At 34.8% G+C, this 23,904-nt stretch overlaps 1 protein-coding gene across 1 annotated transcript; it reads left to right on the top strand.

Annotated features, from left to right (window-relative positions):
* The first annotated feature begins 20 nt into the window (after window positions 1-20).
* Window positions 21-6,853, top strand: LOC139504107 (perlucin-like protein). The gene is made up of 5 exons (XM_071294168.1): window positions 21-165; window positions 1,175-1,263; window positions 2,361-2,454; window positions 2,945-3,151; window positions 6,244-6,853. The coding sequence occupies exons 1-5, from the start codon at window positions 21-23 to the stop codon at window positions 6,255-6,257; spliced, it is 549 nt and encodes a 182-aa protein (XP_071150269.1). The 3' UTR covers window positions 6,258-6,853.
* The last annotated feature ends 17,051 nt before the right edge of the window (window positions 6,854-23,904 follow it).

Here is a 23,904-nt window from a genome sequence, read left to right as displayed (position 1 = left end):
TAGAAACAGCTCCATCATCTATGGCTTGTAGTATTATGTGTTGTAATCTGGAATCATGTTGCTATGCTAGTTATGACAATAAAACTAGACAGTGTATTTTAGACGAATCTTGCTGCCCACAAAGTGAACTTACAGGAGATGCTTTAATGATGAAGAAGTCCACAGGTACAATTATATAATTTTATTCAAACAATAGAATTTTATACATTTATTAAGAGGATTCTCTTCCATGATAAATTTGATTGATAATTGCTACTTTTCTCCAGATGTAAAATGATCAGTTTAATAAGCAGAGTTCAAACGGCATTTATATAAATATAATTTAAATATTGTTTTTTTGTCGTTTTACACACGTAAATAGAAAATTTAACAATGCGTTTACCATAAACGGATAAATCACTAGTTCCGTGAACGTTTAGAAGTTTTAGTCAAGTTAAAGACAATGTATCGGGAAGGAAATCAAACAATGACAAAAAAAAGGAAAAACAATAGTAGGAAAAAGTACAAAAGATTAATACTGAGAGTTTCCCCAAATCCATAGAAACCATTATTGTCGAAATTGTCTTTAAATGAATTGAGAATAAGGTTTTACATTTATTCATGTAACCTATCTAATTTTCATGTTCTGTTGTTAATTGATATGTGTTTGCATAGTTCGTCCACTTGTAAGTTTATTGATATTATGGGAAATTGCTGCAACCAGTTTTCTGTGAATATAATAAAAAAATAAACAAAACTATAATCAAAAGCTCATACAAAAGTATCGGCATCCCTTTTAGTTGAAAACAGAAGCATCTGAGAACGTTAGGAATATACAGATATATAAAATAATTATTATTTCGTAATAAAAGAATTTTTTAAAGGTTTGTATTTTAATAATGCGACAAAAAACATCTTAACGGCTACATTGTGTCATTGCGTTTTATGTTTTCCAAAAAATTTGTTAGTACGCAACTTAGTCATTGAGTGATGTTTTCATTTAATTTGTATTGTTCCTTAATCATTTCTCTAACGTACTTAAAATGTATGTTTATGTAATGATTTGTGTGTTTTCATATATCGGTACGTAATATGCCAGTACATATCTATATGTCTTAGAAAATTTACATTATGTTTTGCTTGTAGACCTCAAATTATATTTATTTTACTATTTGAATTGATGCAAATTATTTAGGTTCATTACAATGCCAAAATGGATGGTTAAAGAACGAAACCAACTGCTACTTCTTCAGTAATGACGCGATGAATTGGAACGATGCTAAGGTTTGTACAACTGCATTAGAAAATAAAATAGGGAATATCAAAGGTCGCGCTCATTTATTATGAAATCGAAACATAATTCGCAATCTTTATTATGCTTTGTTAGAAGAGGTGAGGTCATACGGTGTCCATAATATTTTGGAAAGCTTACGTAGAATTTATAAGCATTAGACTGGATAATTAAATATTGTGAAACTGAAAGTCATGAAAACAAATGAATGTTGAAAAAATATGTTGGACGACCATTTGCTTAAGTATAATTAAGATTACTAATTCAACTTGTTCAGAACCTGTCTAAGTATGTCATTGCGATTGCTTACTTATGTCTCTAATTTAGTCTTCTTTGTCTTATACGTCAATAGTTCTAATGTGTTTGATAGCAGGAACAGCAAATATTTGGTTTCACCTAGAGCGCTTCGATCCAAAACAGAAATGTCGTAAAATTGGGGGCTGCATATATAATGATTAAACGTTGGCTCACTGTTGCTCGTTATAAAATATTTATCATAAAGGGCAAACCCGTAGTAAATTCAGTATACATTCAAGTACCACCAAGATTTGTTTTAGTTATAAGAATTCAATGATTCTTTTCATATGAATTGAATTGGGTTGTAAAAGTATTGATTTAGCGCACGTTTTTAATATGATTATGATGAAGGGCTTCCATATCAAAGGTACATCGGTCAATGGCAGTTGATATCTTATAGTTCGTTTCTGTGTGTGTTTGCATTGTCGTGTGAGTTTCAATGTTTCAGTTGTTTTGTTGTTTTCCTCTTATAATTGGTTTTAGTTTGTTGCCCGATTTTTTTTCTCTCAATCGATCTATGACTTTAGAACAGTGGTATACTATTATTGCCTTTATTTTGCACCCCTATATAAAAAAAGAATTATAGTCTCAAATAATAGCCTTTCCCCGAGTTGATACATTTTAAAAAGCTTTCAGAAAAAATAAATATTGAAAAAACATATTTCTTTTGCAAGTTTCAATAAGATTTTTTTTATATTTAGTACACAAATCTTAACTATTGAACCTGATAAAACTAATAGACAAAAAAGGGAAATAAGCATTGTGATAATATGATATATAAAATCCATTTTAGTCTGTTTGTGAAAGTTACGGCAGTATGCTTGTAGAAGTGTTATCAAGTTGTGAACTGGACTTTTTGAAGGCAACGGCAACTGTATATGATTCATGTATGTATATATAATTTAATGTAATATAACAAATAATATATTTTACGGCATTTCCATTGGTCACTCTTCAGTCGACGAAGGTTCGTTTATTATTACATTGAAATAATATAACACTTGTTGGTATCAAGTGGTATCTCATTCCCACTCGTTATTAAACCTATAATTACATTAAATTCTTATTTTTCAACTCTTTTCAGTGAAATGAAAAATAGTTGCATCTTTTTTAAGTTTGAGGTGTCTGCATACACTAGTAAAATTTTCAAATAAGTTACAAACTCATTATAATTCATTTGTATATCAAACTATAACATACTGCAAAACTTTGTTTTTATAAATAAACTCACGTGTCACTAATGATCAATTTTTGCAATTCTGGGTTTCCTCATATAATTTGGAAAATTTGTAAAAATTAATAAAATTGTTTATCTATAAGTCACGAGCGCCATATTTATCTTTGAACTTTTTTTTTTACATAACTGTTCATTTTTAGCGTTCTGGTTAGGGGGGACAGACATAGAAAAAGAAGGCGATTGGATATGGTCCACTAGTCAGACTGATATCACATTTAATGACTGGCATGTCGGACAACCAGACAATTGGAACGATCAGGAACATTGCCTTCTCATGACACTAGAATTTAACCTGGAATGGGCTGATCGCAGTTGTACAGACATAAATCGTTTTATCTGTGAAAAAAGTAAGATTTGTTTTTCATTCGTAATCGATTTAATAACCTTGTGTACACTATATATAAATTAACAAATTGTTTAACCCAGACAAATCGATTACAAATATATGAACACCTAAACCACGTGTTATTAAATTAAGAAAGTACATTTTCGGTCTAAATGGCATTTGCCTTTTCTTTTGTGATGTCACTCATACCCTGACTTATTTTGGTTACACCATTTTATACATTAGAAAATGACTGTACCAAGTCAGGAATAATACAGTTCTTGTCAACTCGTTTGATGTGTGTGAGCTTTTGCTTTAGCCCATCTTTACTAGCCAAGGGTTTCGATCCACTTACCTCTCAACCACTCTTGGCAGATTACGCCCACTTTTGTGATAACAATGTTTCGCCATCTATCGGTTGATTTAAATTACGCCCATTCCGAATATATTATTCTTGACTAATGGTAGCACTTAGATTCTACACATTTTGGAAAGCAGGAAATGAAAACATGCGTTGTCATACATGCAGTTGTGCAAGAAACATACATAGGAACTTCCATTAGTCGATTAAAAACATTCAAATAGTCACTAAAAATAGTCGTATGTTTAGAGATGTAAATACCTGTTGCACAATAAGCACGCCGCATATGTTTACATACACTTTCTACAACTACACTTGATCATATTATAGGCGCTTTTTGATTGGATGCAGCGAGTTTCGACTAAAACCAATGAAAATCATTACCTTGTGTCTCCGAAATTATATCACAATCCGCCAAGGATGGAGAGGAGGGAAATGGATCGTAACCCTTTGCTAGCGAAGAAGGCTTTTGCCATGAGATTAAGGTCTTTCTGTTTTGAATTTGTTTGTGATGTTACGTTTTGCCAAGGAAAAACAGTCAATGACATCATGCTTCATTTGGTTACTAGTATTCCATACTTTGGTGCTTGTTCACACTATACGGACTTCATATACAGGAGTGTGCTCCTTACTTCATTTGGTTACTAGTATTCCATACTTCATTTGGTTACTAGTATTCCATACTTCATTTGGTTACTAGTATTCCATACTTCATTTGGTTACTAGTATTCCATACTTCATTTGGTTACTAGTATTCCATACTTTGGTGCTTGTTCACACTATACGGACTTCATATACAGGAGTGTGTTCCTTACTTCATTTGGTTACTATTATTCCATACTTCATTTGGTTACTAGTATTCCATACTTTGGTGCTTGTTCACACTATACGGACTTCATATACAGGAGTGTGCTCCTTACGCAGAAACTGCTCCAACAAAGTTATGAGGAGGACAGATTAAAATTGACACTTCGTAAATTTTATGGCCACCATCACGAATTGGTGGATCCATACGATGTGTCTTTGATCAAACTAGCTAAGGACATTTTTACCACATGGTAGATTGTAGTTTGTCATTATGTCGTCTAATCTTTTAATTACCAAACGTGACTTATTCCCGATTATGACTGTTTTGCTGATTGTGAATTAGCATTACTATAAGACGTGTTACGGTACTTGTCTATCCAAAATTCATGTATTTAGTTTAAATGTTTAATGTTATATTTGTAATTCTCATCGGATTTTGTAAAAATGTGTTGACGTCTTTTCTATTATATTTATGTGTTATGGAAAGAAAAATTAATCACCGCCTTCGTTTATTAGATTTAATATTGTTTAATGTAATCTGTACGATAATTTACATTTGAAGTTGGATTCATAACAAACTGGACATATATATATATTATAGTTAATTGCTATTAATATGTATTGCAATATGCATTGTGTTTAAATGTAATATCAGTATTAAGTTCTATTATAATCTTAAATCAATCCATTTCTATCTTACTTTTGAGATATAGTTTTTCATATGTGACGTCATTTTTGGGCTGTTTCATAAATTCAAATGTGACGTAATTTTTGTGCCTTTTCACCATCGTATGTGACGTCATTTTTATGATTTATTGCGTTGAGGCCTGGACTGAGTCGGGTGTTTCTATTCTGTGTTGGTCTTTGCATTATGTATTCGGGTTTTGTTTTCTGTAATTAGTTAATACTTCAGTTTCATTATGTATATCTTTTATATTCATTTGATAAAATTTACTGTTTGCAATAGCATTAGTTGTTCTAAATAATAAGGATGTACTTATCCCAAGCATAAAAACGTAGCCGTATTTGACACAACCCTTTTCAACTTTTGATCTTCAGTGCTGTACAACTTTGTACTTTTTTTTAACTTTCGATCTTTTATATCTGGGCGTCACTGGTGAGTCTTGTGTGGACGAAGCGCGTTTTTGGCGTATTGAATTTTAAACCTGATGCTTTTTGTTATCTATTAATCATGTGTTTCTTTGTCTAATACGTTCTCCTATTTATCTATATTGTAGTCCTGTAATATTATGTTGTTATTTCAATGTTATATTTAACATTGCCATTAAAGTGCGAGGTTTGGCATGTCACAAAACCAGGTTCAACCCACCATTTTTTCCTTTAAAAATGTCCTGTACCAAGTCAGGAATATGGCCATTGTTATATTATTGTTCGTTTCTGTGTGTGTTACATTTTAATGTTGCGTCATTTGTTTTCTCTTATTTTTGAGTGTTATTTCACATTGCGATAAGACGTGTCACGGTACTTGTCTATCCCAAATTCATGTATTTGGTTTTGATGTTATATTTATTATTCTCGTGGGATTTTGTCGGATGCTTGATCCGTTTCTGTGTGTTTTACATTTTAGTGTTGTGTCGTTGTTCTTCTCTTATATTTAATGCGTTTTCATTGGTTTTAGTTTGTTACCCCGATTTTGTTTTTTGTCCATGGATTTATGAGTTTTGAACAGCGGTATACTACTGTTGCCTTTATTTGTTAGGCGTTGTTCTTTTATTAGATGTTCTACAGAAAATTAAAATGACAGGCACACGTTTGAAATGGTGGTTATATGTACCTGTAGTCATAAGTAATCACATTGATTGAGATATAATGCGTTTCCAATTGCTCATTGTATTACATCGTGTACATGTTTTTTTTTAACTTAATCGTTCATTATATCAAATATATTCTTTTTAAAATATTATACATTGCCATTTTTCTTACAGACTTGTTAAATTGAGTGGAAAACATACAGACAGAAGATGGCATTCGTTAAAACGACAATTCTTTTATTGAACCAGGTTTTTTTATATAATGAAAATGTTATCCGCAGAGTGTGTACATGTTACCGGAATTACGTGATGACTTGATAAAATATTGTAGTTACTTCACTGTACTTTTTTTTAATTTTTTTTTTTTAAGATCTATATTTATTTATTGAAAGATGTTTTATACCTGTAACACCAGGTTTTACCGGTCATTTGTATTAAAATGGCTTAATTCTAGTCAGGAGTATGAACTTTTTTTTTTATCAAATAGGCTGTTTTTATGTATGTTGATGTTTGTTTTTGCTGCACACTAGTGTTTTGTTGTCCCGTTTTTCTCTAATAGTTGATGTGTTTCCCTCGGTTTTAGTTTGTAACCCGGATTTATCCTCTTATGGATGTACGTATTTTGAACAGTAATACAATACTGTTGTACTAAATTAGAGATTTTATAAGCTTGTTCACTATTACTGGAGACAATATAAATACAAAGTTCATGTGCTACCTGTCATCGTATCTGGTATTTTAAACGCTGTGTTTTGTAACTCTGAAATCCTGATAAATACAGATGAGGTCGTGAAAATCAGAATAGCAAATGTTTGATTTTGCCATTTGATGTTCTGGTTTGAATTTTCCTTAGAGTTTAAAGTTTTTGTGATTTTATTTTGAAACAACCAACCACCTCATCCAGTCACACAGAAATACCAGGTATACGACTAAGATAAGCAACACGACGGGTGATCACCACCAGTTTGTCGTGGGTTCGTATTGATTAGCCTTAGTTTTCTATGTTGTTTTGTGTACTATTGTTTTTCTGTTCTCTGACTTCATTCAGTCATGGCATTGTGATTTCTTTTTGATGAATGAGTTTGATTGTCCCTCTGTTATCTGTCATCCCTCTTTAGAAAAAAAATGAAAAATAAAAAGAGAACTTATAGATTTAATGCAACATAACTGCTTTCTTGTTATACCTTTGTCATTGACTACCAATGCCATCAACATTTAAGGCAGGGATATATAAATATTAGTCTATTTTAACCTTATTGTACTTGGTGTATATAGTGTTGATCAATAAAAGTAGTATTGGTTGCTTGAATTATTTATCCAAAAATGTCCGAGGTGCAAAGTAAAATTTGCACCATAAAGCGTTGAAAATGTGTTTAAAATTTTAGGATGCACTAATTATTGACATCACGATCAATTTGCTATTAAAATCAAGGAGAACTCCTTTCAAGGATAATAACAAACTGTTTTACATTGCTAACTAATTACCTATATACAATTACGGCCTGTAATTCTTGTCACAAAGTATTTTATATGCATTTTTTATTCCGCATTTGCACAATGAAGTCAATAATATATAAATATTGGACCACGAAGTTAAATAGTTCCAAACAGATAAATATTATAATTATGTTTTATGATATATTGGTAAAAAAAGGATACCTTTAAAAAACTACTACTCCAATGACACTATGGATGCGATGTAATAAGCTCTATGATTTTTTTCTACATTCATACTATATAATTTGTGATTGAACATTTCTTTCAGATTATTTGTTTACAAAAACTTACACTTTCTAATTAAAAAAGCAACATGTTAAAGACAAGTTTTGTCAGATACACATATTCTAGCTTTAAAACTTTAAACATTGTAAGGCCACGTTAATCAAAATAAACAACTGAAAGATGATGAATAGAAACACTAATGCATGATCAGTGAGTTTTTTACCACTATGCCTGAAAATATTTTGAAATATTATAATAAAGAAATAAAGGTTCATAAAAGTTCACCAGTAATTTACCAAAAGAAAAAATGAAAATACACAATTTATCGCTCAAAATCTTAAATATATTTATTCGCCTCCATAAGCACTGTATTTCTGTCCGTACCATATATGTTAACAATCGTAACTCAAGAAATATTTTTCTTTAAAACTTGCATAAGTTAAAACCTTGACCACATACTCTAACGTCATTTAACTTTTGCAGTTTTGGAAGACCTCTAGGCCTTATGTGGACAAATGAAACTTAAAACCAAATGACGAACAAAGAATCATTGTTTGTATGCATACATAAATCTATAGTTGATAATGAGTATGGGAGATTGATAAAAACTGCGACAAGGAAAATAATTGTAAAATGAGTGTGTTTGAATTCACAAAAAAATAAGCAAACGCAGAGCAAAAATTTAAACACGATATAAATATTTTCATTTTTAAATATACATTGTGTTTCTAAATATAAGAGTTTTCCTTAAATTGCAAAACTTTATTTAGATTGAATCAAGTAGTGAATACATGTGAACAATTAAATCAATGGAAACAATATCGATGGCGACCTTTTCCCTCATAGTGATCAAGTTCATTGATTAAAACTATTATGCAACAATTAAGAAAACGAGGTCATGTATTATGTACAGAAATTTAATTACATGTTAATGGACATGCATAGTTTGTTTTTAAGGCGGTTATAGATCTGTGAATTGATTTTCTAATCATTAATTACATCTGTTTGGATATACCCATGCTATGTATCTACCTGCTTTTTAAATCAGTCATTCGGGAAAAGTGGCAGTTTGTTAATTGCAAACGATAAGCAAAACATCAATCCAGTACAATGAAAAGTTGGGAAATAACGTTGCGTGTTGTTCGTTCTATTTGTCTTCTTCTGTTCATAAACACACCATGTCTTGCAAAGCTGAATACTAAAAAACAAGGTTTTATCAACACAAAAAAATTCTACCAAGCAGTTCAACTTTGAAGAAAGAAAAGCTCCATCATCTATTGCTTGTAGTACTCTGTGTTGCCTTATGAGATCATGTTGCTACGCTAGTTAAGACAAGAAAACTAGACAGTGTATTGTAGAAGAATCTTGCTGCCCACAAAGTGACCTTTCAGGAGATGCATTGATGATAAAGAAGTCCACAGGTATCATTAGAGAGTTTTACGTTAACATTTTGTAAAAACATTATCAAAAATTCTATAGAAAACAAAACTCTCTGTAACCAGAATAGGATTTTAATATAGGAGTAAAATAATAAGAATGTGTTAGTGATAGATACATGCAGTCTTCAGAAATGATTAAAGGACAATAAAACAAATCACATGAAATATGATTCCCATGAGTCCCTGGGGGGTCATCCCTACCCCCTTCAATTCGAGAATATGCTTTTAACTTGTAAACGGTCCAGATACCCACCCCTAAACCATATATATTCTTGTATGGGACAATAAAACTAATCAAATGAAATTAAATAAAAATTCCTGGGGGTCACCCCACTCCGTTCAATTTGAGAATGTACTATTATCTTGTAAACGGTCCAGATCCCAACCCCTAAACCATATATGTTCTTGAATAGGACGATAAAACTAATCAAATGAAATTAAATGGAATTCTCCGGGGGTCATCCCCACCCCGTTCAATTTTAGAATGTGCTATTGTCTTGTAAACGGTCCAGATCCCCACCCCTAAACCATATATATTCTTGTAGGCGACAATAAAACTAATCAAATGAAATTAAATGGTAGTTCCTGGGGGTCATCCCCACCCCGTTCAATTTGACAATGTAATATTATCTTGTAAATGGTCCTGATCCCCACCCCTAAACCATATATTTTCTTGTAGGGGACAATAAAACAAATGAAATGAAATAAAAGGAAAGTCCCTAGGGGGTCACCCCATCCCCTCTTGTTTGAAAACTTATAAACGGTCAACATCCCCACCCCTAAACTATATATATTCTTGTAAGGGACAATAAAACTAATCAAATGAAATTAAATGGAAGTTCCTGGGGGCCACCCCCACCCCAATCAATTTGAGAATGTACTATTATCTTGTAAATGGTCCAGATCCCCACCCCTAAACCATATATATTCTTGTAGGGGACAATAAAACAAATGAAATGAAATAAAAGGAAAGTCCCTAGGGGGTCACCCCACCCCCTCTTGTTTGAAAACTTGTAAACGGTCAACATCCCCACCCCTAAACTATATATATTCTTGTAAGAGACAATAAAACTAATCAAATGAAATTAAATGGAAGTTCCTTGGGGTCACCCCAACCCCGTTCAATTTGAGAATGTACTATTATCTTGTAAATGGTCCAGATCCCCACCCCTAAACCATATATGTTCTTGTAGGGGACAATAAAACAAATAAATGAGATAAAAGGGAAGTCCTGAGGGGGTCATCCCACCCCCTCTTGTTTGAAAACTTGTAAACGGTCAACATCCCCACCCCTAAACCATATATATTCTTGTAGGGGACAATAAAACAAATAAAATGAAATGTAGGTAAAGTCCCTGGGGGTCACCACCACCCCCTCCTGTTTGAATACTTGTAAATGGTGGAGATCCCCACCAGTAAGCCATATATATTCTTGTATGGGACAAAAAATCAAATCAAATGAACATGGGACCATATGAATTGCGAGTTATGGGAGCTTTGTTTGGGAGACTTCGTAACAGCATACTGTTACAATTACTTCTTGTTGTTTATACTCTTATATCTGGTACTAGTTCTAAATTTGTTGAGGTAAAATGATCTTTTTATGACCTATTTATATGTGTTTGTGCTCAACCGATCCTTTTACTTTATGTTCGATACTCATTTGTTCCTTATTTGATTTTTATACGTTCTACCTTTTAACTGCTTTATGTCCGTATGTTTGAAGATGGAACTTGGCTCGAAGGGATGAAATCACCGTGTTAGCGCTTGCATAAAAAAAAGATGTGGTATAATTGCCAATGAGACAACAACCCACAATAGACCAAAATGACACAGAAACTATCAACTATAGGTCAATGTACGGCCTTCAACAATGAGCATAGCCCAAACCGTGTAGTCACCTATAAAAGGCCCAGATATGACAATTTCAAACAATTCAAACAACAAAACTAACGGCCGTATTTCATATACAAAAAAATAACGGAAAACAAATATGTAACACAAAAACAAACGATAACTACTTAATTTCAGGCTCTTGTCTAGGGACAGGCACATATCAACATAATGTGGTGGGGTTAAACATGTTAGCAGGGTGTACATCGTTTCGGAGCATGCTATTACCTTGTTTAATTCGTTCCATCACTCGCTTATAATTCGCTTATAATACGTGTATCATACGTTGCACCTTTTAAAACATGATTTTCAATTGTTTTGTTGTCTCTGGTGGTAGATTTGGGTTCTTAGAGGTGATATAACTCTATAAGCGCATATGTACCCGTTCCAGCGCTCGGATAATACCCTGTTACTTATTCGTTCCTTATTCGCTTTTAATGCGTGGGGTAAGTATACGTTGCACCTTGAAATAAATCGTTTTTTAATTGTGTTCATGTCTCTGGTGGTAACAATGTGTAATTAGAGATGAAATGACCCTATTAGCATGCATGTACCCGTTCCAGCGCTCGGTTAATACCCTGTTACCTATTCGTTACCTATTCGTTACTTATTCGCTTTTAATACGTTTGTTGTACGTTGCACCTTTAAGAAACGGATTTTCAATTGTGTTCATATCTCTTGTGGTAATAATGTGTTCTAAGAGATGAAATGACCCTATTAGCGCGCATTTACCCGTTCCAGCGCTCGGTTAATACCCTGTTACCTATTCGTTACCTATTCGTTACTTATTCGCTTTTAATACGTTTGTTGTACGTTGCACCTTTAAGAAACGGATTTTCAATTGTGTTCATATCTCTTGTGGTAATAATGTGTTCTAAGAGATGAAATGACCCTATTAGCGCGCATTTACCCGTTCCAGCGCTCGGTTAATACCCTGTTACCTATTCGTTACCTATTCGTTACCTATTCACTTATAATACATTTGTTGTACGTTGCACCTTTTAGAAAAGGATTTTCAATTGTGTTCATGTCTCTGGTGGTAACAATGTGTTCTTAGAGATGAAATGACCCTATTAGCGCATATGTACCCGTTCCAGCGCTCGGTTAATACCCTGTTACCTATTCGTTACCTATTCGTTACTTATTCGCTTTATATACGTTTGTTGTACGTTGCACTTTTTAGAACAGGATTTTTACTTGTGTTCATGTCTCTGGTGGTAACAATGTGTTCTTAGATATGAAATGACCCTATTAGCGCGCATGTACCCGTTCCACCGCTCGGTTAATACCCTGTTACCTATTCGTTACCTATTCGTTACCTATTCACTTATAATACATTTGTTGTACGTTGCACCTTTTAGAAAAGGATTTTCAATTGTGTTCATGTCTCTGGTGGTAACAATGTGTTCTTAGAGATGAAATGACCCTATTAGCGCATATGTACCCGTTCCAGCGCTCGGTTAATACCCTGTTACCTATTCGTTACCTATTCGTTACTTATTCGCTTTATATACGTTTGTTGTACGTTGCACTTTTTAGAAAAGGATTTTTACTTGTGTTCATGTCTCTGGTGGTAACAATATGTTCTTAGAGATGAAATGACCCTATTAGCGCGCATGTACCCGTTCCACCGCTCGGTTAATACCCTGTTACTTATTCGTTACCGATTCACTTATAATACGTTTGTTGTAGGTTGCACCTTTTAGAAAAGGATTTTCAATTGTGTTCATGTCTCTGGTGGTAACAATGTGTTCTTAGAGATGAAATGACCCTCTTAGCGCGCATGTACCCGTTCCAGCGCTCGAATAATACACTGTTACCTATTCGTTACCTATTCACTTATAATACATTTGTTGTACGTTGCACCTTTTAGAAAAGGATTTTCACTTGTGTTCATGTCTCTGGAGGTAACAATGTGTAATTAGAGATGAAATGACCCTATTAGCGTGCATGTACCCGTTCCAGCGCTCGGATAATACTATGTTACCTATTCGTTCCTTATTCGCTTTTAATGCGCGGGGTTAGTATACGTTGCACCTTGAAATAAATCGTTTTTTATTTGTGTTCATGTCTCTGGTGGTAACAATGTGTTCTTAGAGACGAAATGATCATATTAGAGCGCATGTACCCGTTCCAGCGCTCGGTTAATACCCTGTTACCTATTCGTTACCTATTCGTTACCTATTCACTTATAATACGTTTGTTGTACGTTGCACCTTTAAGAAAAATATTTTCAATTGTGTCCATGTCTCTGGTATTAACAATGTGTTCTAAGAGATGAAATGACCCTATTAGCGCGCATGTACCCGTTCCAGCGCTCGGTTAATATCCTGTTACCTATTCGTTACCTATTCGTTACCTATTCACTTATAATACGTTTGTTGAACGTTGCACCTTTTAGAAAAGGATTTTCACTTGTGTTCATGTCTCTGGTTGTAACAATGTGTAATTAGAGATGAAATGACCCTATTAGCGTGCATGTCCCCGTTCCAGCGCTCGGTTAATACCTTGTTACCTATTCGTTACCTATTCGTTACCTATTCAGTTATAATACGTTTGTTGTACGTTGCACCTTTTAGAAAAGGATTTTCAATTGTGTCCATGTCTCTGGTGGAAACAATGTCTTCTCAGAGATAAAATGACTCTATTAGCGTGCATGTACCCGTTCCAGCGCTCGGATAATACCCTGTTACTTATTTGTTCCTTATTCGCTTTTAATGAGCGGGGTAAGTATACGTTGCACCTTGAAATAAATCGTGTTTTAATTGTGTTCATGTCTCTGGAGGTAACAATATGATCTTAGAGACGAAATGACCCTATTAGAGCGCATGTACCCGTTCCAGCGCTCGGTTAATACCCTGTTACCTATTCGTTACCTATTCGTTACCTATTCACTTATAATACGTTTGTTGTACGTTGCACCTTTTAGAAAAGGATTTTATTTGTGTTCATGTCTCTGGTGGTAACAATGTGTTCTTAGAGATGAAATGACCCTATTAGCGCATATGTACCCGTTCCAGCGCTCGGTTAATATCCTGTTACCTATTCGTTACCTATTCGTTACTTATTCTCTTCAAATACGTTTGTTGTACTTTGCACCTTTTAGAAAAGGATTTTCACTTGTGTTCATGTCTCTGGTGGTAACAATATGTAATTAGAGATGAAATGACCCTATAAGATTGCATGTACCCGCTCTAGCGCTCGGTTAATACCCTGTTACCTATTCGATACTTATTCGTTACGTATTCACTTATAATACGTTTGTTGTACGTTGCACCTCTTAGAAAAGGATTTTCAATTGTGTCCATGTCTCTGGTGGTAACAATGTGTTTTTAGAGATTAAATGACCCTATTGGCGCGCATGTACCCGTTCCAGCGCTCGGTTAATACACTGTTACCTATTCGTTACCTATTCGTTATTTATTCGCTTTTAATACGTTTGATGTACGTTGCATCTTTTAGAAAAGGATTTTCATTTGTGTTCATGTCTCTGGTGGTAACAATGTGTTCTTAGAGATGAAATAACCCTTTTAGCGCGTATGTACCCGTTTCAGCGCTCGGCTAATACCTTGTTACCTATTTGTTACTTCTTATTTCAAGGTGAAACGCATAGCACGCGTATTTAAAGCGAATAAGGAACGAATAAGTAACAGGGTATTAGTCGAGCGCTGAAACGGGTACATATGTTCGATTAAGGTTATTTCACCTCTAAGAACCGACAGTTACCACCAGAGACACAAAAATATTTCTTTTTTAAAGTGCAAAGCATTACACACGTTTTAAAAGCGAATAAGGAACGAATAAGTAACAGGGTATCACTGAGCGGTGAAATGGGTACATATGCGCTAATAGGGTTTTTTCAACTCAGATCAGAGAACACATAATTACCACCAGAGACGTGAAAGCAATCGATAATCGATTTATTTCAAGGTGCAACGTATACCACGCGTATTTAAAGCGAATAAAAACGAATACGTAACAGGGTATCAGTCGAGCGCTGAAACGGGTACATATGTTCTATTAGGGTTATTTCACCTCTAAAAACCAACAGTTACCACCAAAGACACAAACATATTTCTTTTTTTAAAGAGCAACGCATAACACACGTTTTATTTTTTAATTTAAATATATTTATTTATAGTGGATTGGGAAACAAGTTTTGCAACTTATATTTACCCCTTTCCAGTTTTCGGGTGCGAGTGCTGCCTCTAAGAACACATTGTTACCACCAGAGACATGAACACAATTGAAAATCTTTTTCTAAAAGGTGCAACGTACAACAAACGTATTATAAGTGAATAGGTAACGAATAGGTAACGAATAGGTCACAGGGTATTAACCGAGCGCTGGAACGGGTACATGATTGCTAATAGAGTCATTTCATCTCTAAGAACACATTGTTACCACCAGAGACATGGAAACAATTGAAAATCCTTTTCTAAAAGGTGCAACGTACATCAAACGTATTATAAGTGAATAGGTAACGAATAGGTAACAGGGTATTAACCGAGCGCTGGAACGGGTACATGCACGCTAATAGGGTCATTTCATCTCTAATCACACATTGTTACCACCAGAGACATGAACACAAGTAAAAATCCTTTTCTAAAAAGTGCAACGTACAACAAACGTATATAAAGCGAATAAATAACGAATAGGTAACGAATATGTAACAGGGTATTAACCGAGCGCTGGAACGGGTACATATGCGCTAATAGGGTTATTTCATCTCTAAGAACACATTGTTACCACCAGAGACATGAACACAATTAAAAAAAGATTTATTTCAAGGTGCAGCGTATACTTACCCCGCGCATTAAAAGCGAATAAGGAACGAATAAGTAACAGGGTATTATCCGAGCGCTGAAACGGGTACATGCACGCTAATAGGGTCATTTCATCTCTAATTACACATTGTTACCACCAGAGACATGAACACAAGTAAAAATCCTTTTCTAAAAAGTGCAACGTACAACAAACATATATAAAACGAATAAGTAACGAATAGATAACAGGGTATTAACCGAGCGCTGGAACGGGTACATATGCGCTAATACTAAGGGTCATTTCATCTCTAAGAACACATTGTTACCACCAGAGACATGAACACAATTGAAAATCCTTTTCTAAAAGGTGCAACGTACAACAAATGTATTATAAGTGAATAGGTAACGAATAGGTAACGAAAAGGTAACAGGGTATTAACCGAGCGCTGGAACGGGTACATGCGCAATAATAGGGTCATTTCATCTCTAAGAACACGTTGTTACCACCAGAGACATGGACACAATTGAAAATCCTTTTCTAAAAGGTGCAACGTACAACAAACGTATTATAAGTGAATAGGTAACGAATAGGTAACGAATAGGTAACAGGGTATTAACCGAGCGCTGGAACGGGTACATGCACGCTAATAGGGTCATTTCATCTCTAATTACACATTGTTACCACCAGAGACATGAACACAAGTGAAAATCCTTTTCTAAAAGGTGCAACGTACAACAAACGTATTATAAGTGAATAGGTAACGAATGGGTAACGAATAGGTAACAGGGTATTAACCGAGCGCTGTAACGGGTACACGCGCGCTAATAGGGTCATTTCATCTCTAAGAAGACATTGTTACCACCAGAGACACGAACACAATTAAAAAACGATTTATTTCAAGGTGCGACGTTTACCCTGCGCATTAAAAGCGAATAAGGAACGAATAAGTAACCGGGTATTATCCGAGCGCTGGAACGGGTAATATGCGCTACTAGGGGTATTTCATCTATAAGAACACATTATTACCACAAGAGATATGAACACAATTGAAAATCCGTTTCTTAAAGGTGCAACGTACAACAAACGTATTAAAAGCGAATAAGTAACGAATAGGTAACGAATAGGTAACAGGGTATTAACCGAGCGCTGGAACGGGTACATGCATGCTAATAGGGTCATTTCATCTCTAATTACACATTGTTACCACCAGAGACATGAACACAAGTGAAAATCCTTTTCTAAAAGGTGCAAAGTACAACAAACGTATTATAAGTGAATAGGTAACGAATAGGTAACGAATAGGTAACAGGGTATTAACCGAGCGCTGGAACGGGTACATGCGCTCTAATAGGGTCATTTCTTCTCTAAGAACACATTGTTACCACCAGAGACATGAACACAATTAAAAAAAGCTTATAGAGTTATATCACCTCTAAGAACCCAAATCTACCACCAGAGACAACAAAACAATTGAAAATCATGTTTTAAAAGGTGCAACGTATGATACACGTATTATAAGCGAATTATAAGCGAGTGATGGAACGAATTAAACAAGGTAATAGCATGCTCCGAAACGATGTACACCCTGCTAACATGTTTAACCCCACCACATTATGTTGATATGTGCCTGTCCCTAGACAAGAGCCTGAAATTAAGTAGTTATCGTTTGTTTTTGTGTTACATATTTGTTTTCCGTTATTGTTTTGTATATGAAATACGGCCGTTAGTTTTGTTGTTTGAATTGTTTGGAATTGTCATATCTGGGCCTTTTATAGGTGACTACACGGTTTGGGCTATGCTCATTGTTGAAGGCCGTACATTGACCTATAGTTGATAGTTTCTGTGTCATTTTGGTCTATTGTGGGTTGTTGTCTCATTGGCAATTATACCACATCTTTTTTTTTATGCAAGCGCTAACACGGTGATTTCATCCCTTCGAGCCAAGATCCATCTTCAAACATACGGACATAAAGCAGTTAAAAGGTAGAACGTATAAAAATCAAATAAGGAACAAATGAGTATCGAACATAAAGTAAAAGGATCGGTTGAGCACAAACACATATAAATAGGTCATAAAAAGATCATTTTACCTCAACAAATTTAGAACTAGTACCAGATATAAGAGTATAAACAACAAGAAGTAATTGTAACAGGATGCTGTTACGAAGTCTCCCAAACAAAGCTCCCATAACTCGCAATTCATATGGTCCCATGTTCATTTGATTTGATTTTTTGTCCCATACAAGAATATATATGGCTTACTGGTGGGGATCTCCACCATTTACAAGTATTCAAACAGGAGGGGGTGGTGGTGACCCCAGGGACTTCCCTTTTATCTCATTTATTTGTTTTATTGTCCCCTACAAGAACATATATGGTTTAGGGGTGGGGATCTGGACCATTTACAAGATAATAGTACATTCTCAAATTGAACGGGGTGGGGGTGACCCCAAGGAACTTCCATTTAATTTCATTTGATTAGTTTTATTGTCTCTTACAAGAATATATATAGTTTAGGGGTGGGGATGTTGACCGTTTACAAGTTTTCAAACAAGAGGGGGTGTGGTGACCCACTAGGGACTTTCCTTTTATTTCATTTCATTTTTTTTATTGTCCCCTACAAGAATATATATGGTTTAGGGGTGGGGATCTGGACCATTTACAAGATAATAGTACATTCTCAAATTGATTGGGGTGGGGGTGGCCCCCAGGAACTTCCATTCAATTTCATTTGATTAGTTTTATTGTCCCTTACAAGAATATATATAGTTTAGGGGTGGGGATGTTGACCGTTTATAAGTTTTCAAACAAGAGGGGATGAGGTGACCCCCTAGGGACTTTCCTTTTATTTCATTTCATTTATTTTAATGTCCCCTACAAGAATATATATGGTTTAGGGGTGGGGATCTGGACCGTTTACAAGATAATAGCACATTCTAAAATTGAACGGGGTGGGGATGACCCCCGGGGAATTCCATTTAATTTCATTTGATTAGTTTTATCGTCCTATTCAAGAACATATATGGTTTAGGGGTGGGGATCTGGACCGTTTAGAAGATAATAGTACATTCTCAAATTGAACGGGGTGGGGTGACCCCCAGGAACTTTTATTTAATTTCATTTGATTAGTTTTATTGTCCCATACAAGAATATATATGGTTTAGGGGTGGGGATCTGGACCGTTTACAAGTTAAAAGCATATTCTCGAATTGAAGGGGGTAGGGATGACTCCCCAGGGACTCATGGGAATGATATTTCATATGATTTGTTTTATTGTCCTTTAATCATTTAGAACTGAAGACTGCATGTATCTATCACTTACAGTTTTCAAGTTATATTCATTTGAAAATTTTAGAAAATAAAATCCCATAGGGTTTTATAGTAAACCCCTCCCTTCTTTCTGCCCCCCCCCCCCCCCCCAAAAAAAAAAATACCCCTTAATAGACCCCAATGCACAAATGAGCGATTGATGGCTCACCTAGACATATTAGTCTAATATTTTATGAAACCCTAAGTAAATCTGACAAGTAGTTTTGGAGAAATGCTGCGGACAAGTTCATTTTTAAAGTGGCGAAAGAAGAAGAGGAAGAAGAGGAAGAAGAGGAAGAAGAGGAAGAAGAAGAATAATAATTAATCAAAAAGGGGAAAGGATATTAAAAATCGAATAAGTAACGAATAGGTAACGATAGGGAATAGGGAATAAGTAACGAATAAGTAACGAATAGGGAATAGGGAATAGGTAACGAATATGTAACGAATAGGGAATAGGGAATAGGTAACGAATAGGTAACGAATAGGGAATAGGGAATAGGTAACGAATAGGTAACGAATAGGGAATAGGGAATAGGTAACGAATAGGGAATAGGGAATAGGTAACGAATAGGTAACGAATAGGGAATAGGGAATAGGTAACCAACTTGACGTCTATAACAATCAATGGAATCTTAAGTGATAATACATAATAAACAATGTAATATCTGCCATATTGGAATGTCGGTCAAATGAACAATATGACTGCGGTGCTCTCAGATGATAGATATGGGACAAAAACTGACAAGAACTTTTTACATCCAAATCATTTGTTCTTAGCTTTACTATGCAAATTTAATTTTAAGCTTTCATTACAAAATTTTCTTAATATTATTATACTGTTGGTACTAGTACTGAAAATGTTTATCGTTATACTGTTACAAAGTTTTAAATAACATCATCGTTTAAATGTCAGTATGTTTTATGTCTATTTCGTGCTGCGTCTAATCTGTAAACATTTCTATATGCTTTGTTGCTTGCTGAAATTGCTGATATATTGCCAGTTGTCCCTTACATGTATACATGTATGTCCATCATGTCGATATGTACATGTACGTTTGCTCTATGGGGTACTGTTTATGGTGGTCAGAATAGTCTAGTGTAGGTTAATTTAGTTGATGCATGGCTGTATTTAATTGTATGATTAATAAATTGTATGTACATAAACATAACACAATTGACAAAGAAACACACGAACAACAGCCAACAAAAGGCAACAAGTTCAAAATTTTAATACGCCAGAAGTGCATTTTGTCCACACAAGATCTAATAGTGACGCCCAGATACAAAAGTTTGAAAGCCGAAACAAGCACGAAGTCGAACAGCATCGAGGACCAAAAGATAAAAAAAATTGTGCCTAAGTCAGGAACCTGTTTTTTCAGTGGTCGTGTGTTGATTTGTTTCATACATTTCATATTCGTTTCTCGTTTTTTATATAGATTATTCCGTTGTTTTTCTTGTTTGAATTGATTTGCACTAGTCATTTTTGGACCCTTTGTAGTCTGTTGTTCAGTGTGGGACGAGGCTCTGTATTGAAGGTCGTACTGCTTTGACCTATCATGGTTAACTTTTTCCAAACTGTGACTTGGATGGAGACATTGTAGTTCTATGTATACCTCTAACTCCCTCAAAATTTGTACTTTTTATGCTAATAAATCAAAATTTTGAGGTTACCATCTCACAATTATGAGTGGAATGTGACAGTAAAAAAGTGATTGAATTTGTTCAAGCTGAAAACATGAACTATCCATATAACTAGTTTAGCGACTCAATTGAGGTTTCAATAAGGCCTTACGTAAAACTTATGTTTAAGCAGCGTTCAAGAGAGGGACATATTATTGATTTGTCTTAGCAAATAATGTGTTGTTTCTGTTTCAAAAAGTTATTTTTTAGAGTTAATTAGAATCAAGTTTTCTTTAATTTTAGAGGAGTTAGAGGTATTATACATAGACCCGAAGGGATCTTGTGATGAAAACAAAAAGGTACATTAGTGGTGTTCATAATCTCCGAATCATCTTGTATACCAATATTCAACTGCGTATGCAGATTAGATGGATATTTAATAATTTATTGGAGAATTGATTGCTCTACACTATATTCTTTCATGATGCGGCCAGGCGCGTAGCAACCCGCACGCAAAACCGCAGTTGCGTACACATCGAAAATTTCACAAAAATAAAAATATGGTAAATCTAGTAAGAATAAAACTAAAGTAATGAAGTTAATTAAAAAAAAATATATATATATAAATATGTTAATGATCACTTTGTAGCTATATTCCGTTCCGAAAACTAGTCTTCCCTTTTTATTTACGAAACCAGCATCGTGATTCTGTTCCTGATGCAAACAATTTTAAATGGCTGAGTCCTCCGGGTGTCAAAACACAATTGTCACGTCTTCTATGCCTCCTTACCCTGACATCTTTTCTGAAGATTCCAAAATAACTGATGAAATAGAATTTATACCCGGGAATCTTTCAGATATTTTATGTTCTTGCATGTATGCCTGTCTCGACGGCAACGGCAGAGTGGTCTTTTAGTACCATGAGAAGAGCGAAGACCTACTTGAGAAATACAATGAAAACGAATCGTTTATCTGGGGTTGAAGTCATAAAACTTTGCTCAGTGCTCGGAGCACAATAATCATGCTCCAAACTTGCAATCACACTTTTTGATTGGTTGATTTTGGAGTATGAGTACAAAAATCTGACTCGAAAGTTTTATGACTTCAAGGCCTGGACTCGGTCTTTTGAACATAAACTGAAAGAAAAAAATAAAGCAGACACGGTTTTGGACATCTTTTATAGTAGAAAAAAAGAAAGGAAATGGGCATTGATTTTTCAAAATTAACTTTGAGAGAAAAAAAAGCAGAAAAACACTGCTTGTTCACTCATTAAATGAAACATAAAAATATGTGATTCGAATTTTTATTTATGTATTTTCTCAATAAAAAAAATACCATTTAAGTTGCACAGTGTTGGCTTAGAAATTAGTTTGTTTTCTAATGTAAAGTGGGTTCAGCATGATTAGGTAAAAAATAAAATATACCTAATCTGCAAGCCATTTTAACCCACTACACATAAGAAAAAAAAACAAATTGTTAAGCCAACAGTACGGGCCGGTTTCTTTGATTATTTATATTTCCAAAGTTGACTTGTTTCTCCAGAAAGTGAGATTTCTGTGAGGTCATTTTAAGTCTTCGGAAATTGCGAGAATGCAGGATTTTGCACCATTTACTCCAGAGCTTCTGGGGGCCTTCTGCGGTCCCCAAACCCCCTGCCGTATGACTTCCTTCTCCGGCATTGCGTACACATCAACATTGCCTAGCTACGCCCCTGGCGGCGTTATTTGTATTTTTGGACAAAATTGTGAACAAATCGGTGTAGATTTCGTTTTAATTTATACTTTATTTCTCTCAAACTATTAAGCTGATTAAAACAAAACTTGGCAGTAATGATTAATTGTTAATTTAGTGATCAAAGTGAGTGTACATGTATAGCGACTGAACTATTCGGATTATAAAGCACCTATGCAGCTTCCTACATCACCAAAGTCTTGTTATATCTTACTTAATTTTATATGGATTCATAACAACCTTAGGAAAATGATAAATAGAAAAAATAAATTATAATTATAAAATGAAACAAAACACCAAGTATGCAGACAAGTACAAACATCTGAAAAAACAAGTACAAAAAGAACAAAGAGTAGCATATTGGGGGTATATTGAAAAAATGATATTGGATTTACCAATAAATGAACCGGTCCAACAATCAGTCAAAACCTAAAAAACTGTTTTCCTTTATAAAAATCACTGCGCACAGATAACACCGGTGTAGCTCCCTTGAAAAAAGAAGGACAGTTGATAGCAGGCACAAAGCAAGAGGCAGACATTCTCAACACACAGTTCCAATCAGTGTTTACAACGGAATCAAACAACATCATTCCAAACAAAGGTCCTAGCTCACACCCTGTGATAACACGACTTGAAATATCTTTACCTGGTGTCAAGAAACTTCTACACAACATAGACCCACATAAGGCAACTGGCCCAGACAACATCAGTGGCAGAATATTAAAAGAACTCAAAGATCAAACAGCTCCAATTCTGACACTAATCTTTAAAACATCATTTGAAACTGACATAACACCAACAGACTGGAAACACGCCAATGTAGCACCAGCATTTAAAAAAGGGGAAAAATACAAGCCAGAAAATTACCGCCCAATATCATTAACATGTATTTCCTATAAACTTATGGAGCATATCAGCACCAAACACATCATCAACCATCTTGAAAAGAACAATATACTGTATGACCTCCAGCATGGCTTCCGTCAGTCACGATCATGTGAGACCCAACTCATTTCATTCATACAAGAGCTTGCAGCAAATAACAACAATAACACACAAACAGACTTAATTATAATGGACTTTGCCAAAGCATTTGATAAAGTCCCTCATAAAAGACTTCTATACAAACTTGATTATTATGGTATTCAAAAAGAAAAAAACTGGGTCGCTTCCTTTTTAAATGACAGAACACAAACAGTTGGAGCTCACAGTTGTCCTGGATGGAGAGTCATCTGACCTGGCTCCAGTCACCTCAGGTGTCCCTCAAGGCACAGTTCTGGAACCAGTATTATTCTTGGTATACATCAACGACCTACCAGCAGTGGCGTAGCTAGGTGTTTGTTACGTGTAC

Source organism: Mytilus edulis, chromosome 14 (genome assembly GCF_963676685.1).
Source record: "Mytilus edulis chromosome 14, xbMytEdul2.2, whole genome shotgun sequence".
Lineage (NCBI taxonomy): Eukaryota > Metazoa > Mollusca > Bivalvia > Mytilida > Mytilidae > Mytilus > Mytilus edulis.
The sequence above is the reverse complement of the archived record's forward strand: the minus strand, read 5'-3'. Positions and strand labels throughout refer to the sequence as shown.